This window comes from Oncorhynchus kisutch, unplaced genomic scaffold (assembly GCF_002021735.2).
Source record: "Oncorhynchus kisutch isolate 150728-3 unplaced genomic scaffold, Okis_V2 scaffold1359, whole genome shotgun sequence".
NCBI lineage: Eukaryota > Metazoa > Chordata > Actinopteri > Salmoniformes > Salmonidae > Oncorhynchus > Oncorhynchus kisutch.
In genome coordinates, this window is record NW_022263304.1 from 25,001 (window position 1) to 27,569 (window position 2,569).

The following is a 2,569-nucleotide window of genomic DNA, read 5'->3' on the forward strand; positions in this document are numbered from 1 at the left end:
CATTCTCTGGCTGTGGTTCAATGTGGAGTAGTAATGTAGCCGTCCTCTATGGTTCAATGTGGAGTAGTAATGTAGCCATCCTATAGCTGTGGTTCAATGTGGAGTAGTAATGTAGCCATCCTCTGTTGTTCAATGTAGAGTAGTAATCTAGCCATCCTCTGTGGTTCAATGTGGAGTTGTTATGTAGCCATCCTCTGGTTCAATGTAGAGTAGTAATGTAGCCATCCTCTGGTTCAATGTAGAGTAGTAATGTAGCCATCCTCTGTTGTTCAATGTAGAGTAGTAATCTAGCCATCCTCTGTGGTTCAATGTAGAGTAGTAATGTAGCCATCCTCTGGTTCAATGTAGAGTAGTAATGTAGCCATCCTCTGTGGTTCAATGTGGAGTTGTTATGTAGCCATCCTCTGGTTCAATGTAGAGTAGTAATGTAGCCATCCTCTGGTTCAATGTAGAGTAGTAATGTACCCATCTGTGGTTCAATGTAGAGTAGTAATTTCGCCATCCTCTGTGGTTCAATGTAGAGTAGTGATGTACCCATCCTCTGTGATTCAATGTAGAGTAGTAATGTAGCCATCCTCTGGCTGTGGTTCAATGTGGATTAGTAATGTAGCCATCCTCTGGCTGTGGTTCAATGTGGAGTAGTAATGTAGCCATCCTCTGGCTGGGTTTCAATGTAGAGTAGTAATGTAGCCATCCTCTGTGGTTCAATGTGGAGTAGTAATGTAGCCATCCTCTGTCTGTGGTTCAATCACCAGACTGCTGCTCTATTCTACAATACTATCACCAGAGTACTGCTCTGTTCTACAGGGCTCTCACTGCCCTCTAGTGGATACTGTGATACTGCACCAAGTCAATAGATCTCTGCCTGTGCCCTGGTTGTAAGGATCAGTTCTCCTCGTCTATTATGAACCACCCCGGTCCTAGTTCTAAATATTATCTTGTAACTCCTTTCTCCCTCCTCCTCTCTTCTCCTCCTCTCTTCCTCTCCCTCCTTCTATCCCCCCTCCTCTTCTACCTCGTCCTCCTCCTCTCCCCCCTCCTCTTCTACCTCGTCCTCCTCCAGACTTCTACAAGCCAGCTGTGTCTCACAGAGATCTGAACAGTCGGAACATTCTGGTGAAGAACGACGGAACGTGTGTCATCATCGACTTTGGCCTCTCCATGAAGTTGACGGGGAACCGGCCGGTACGACAGGGAGAGGAGGAGAACGCTGCCATCAGTGAGGTGAGACCATAGAACCCTTTGAAACCCATGTCATCAGTGAGGAGAGACCATAGAACCCTTTGAAACCCATGTCATGAGTGAGGGGAGACCATATAACCCTTTGGAACCCATGTCATCAGGGAGGTGAGACCATAGAACCCTTTGAATCCAATTTAATCAGTGAGGTGAGACCATAGAACCCTTTGAAACCAATTTAAATCGGTGAGGGGAGACCATAGAACACTTTGAAACCCATGTCATGAGTGAGCTGAGACCACAGAACCCTTTTAAACCAATTTAATCAGTGAGGTGAGACCATAGAACCATTTGAAACCCATGTCATCAGTGAGGTGAGACTATAGAACCCTTTGAAGCCAATTTAATCAGTGAGGTGAGACCATAGAACCCTTTGGAACCCATGTCATCAGTGAGGGGAGACCATAGAACCCTTTGAAACCCATGTCATGAGTGAGGTGAGACCATAGAACCACTTGAAACCAATTTAATCAGTGAGGTGAGACCATAGAACCCTTTGGAACCCATGTCATGAGTGAGGTGAGACCACAGAACCCTTTGAAACCAATATAATCAGTGAGGTGAGACCACAGAACCCTTTGAAACCAATTTAATCAGTGAGGTGAGACCACATAACCCTTTGAAACCAATTTAATCAGTGAGGTGAGACCACAGAACCCTTTGAAATCCATGTCCTCAGTGAGGTGAGACCATAGAACCCATGTCCTCAGTGAGGTGAGACCATAGAACCCTTTGAAACCAATTTAATCAGTGAGGTGAGACCACATAACCCTTTGAAACCAATTTAATCAGTGAGGTGAGACCATGGAGCCCTTTGAAACCAATTTAATCAGGGAGGTGAGACCATAGAACCCTTTGGAACACATGTCATCAGTGAGGGGAGACCATAGAACCCTTTGGAACCCATGTCATCGGTGAGGTGAGACTATAGAACCCTTTGAAACCCATGTCATGAGTGAGGTGAGACCATAGAACTCTTTGAAATCCATGTCATCAGTGTATTGAGACCATAGAACCCTTTGAAACCAATTTAATCACTGAGGTGAGACCACAGAACCCTTTGAAACCAATTTAATCAGTGAGGTGAGACCATGGAGCCCTTTGAAACCAATTTAATCAGTGAGGTGAGACCATAGAACCCTTTGAAACCAATTTAATCAGTGAGGTGAGACCATGGAGCCCTTTGGAACCCATGTCATCAGTGAGGGTAGACCATAGAACCCTTTGAAACCAATTTAATCAGTGAGGTGAGACCACAGAACCCTTTGAAACCAATTTAATCAGTGAGGTGAGACCACAGAACCCTTTGAAACCAATTTAATCAGTGAGG

At 45.0% G+C, this 2,569-nt stretch overlaps 1 protein-coding gene across 1 annotated transcript in view; it reads left to right on the forward strand.

Moving 5' to 3' along the window:
* LOC109887002 (bone morphogenetic protein receptor type-2-like) overlaps nucleotides 1–1,256 on the forward strand; it is a 20,781-nt gene extending 19,525 nt beyond the window's left edge. Inside the window, exon 4 of the mRNA XM_031818390.1 lies at nucleotides 1,064–1,256. Coding sequence (XP_031674250.1) covers nucleotides 1,064–1,236 — 173 coding nt within the window. The 3' untranslated portion in view covers nucleotides 1,237–1,256. The remainder of the gene's footprint in view (nucleotides 1–1,063) is intronic.
* Nucleotides 1,257–2,569: the final 1,313 nt, after the last annotated feature.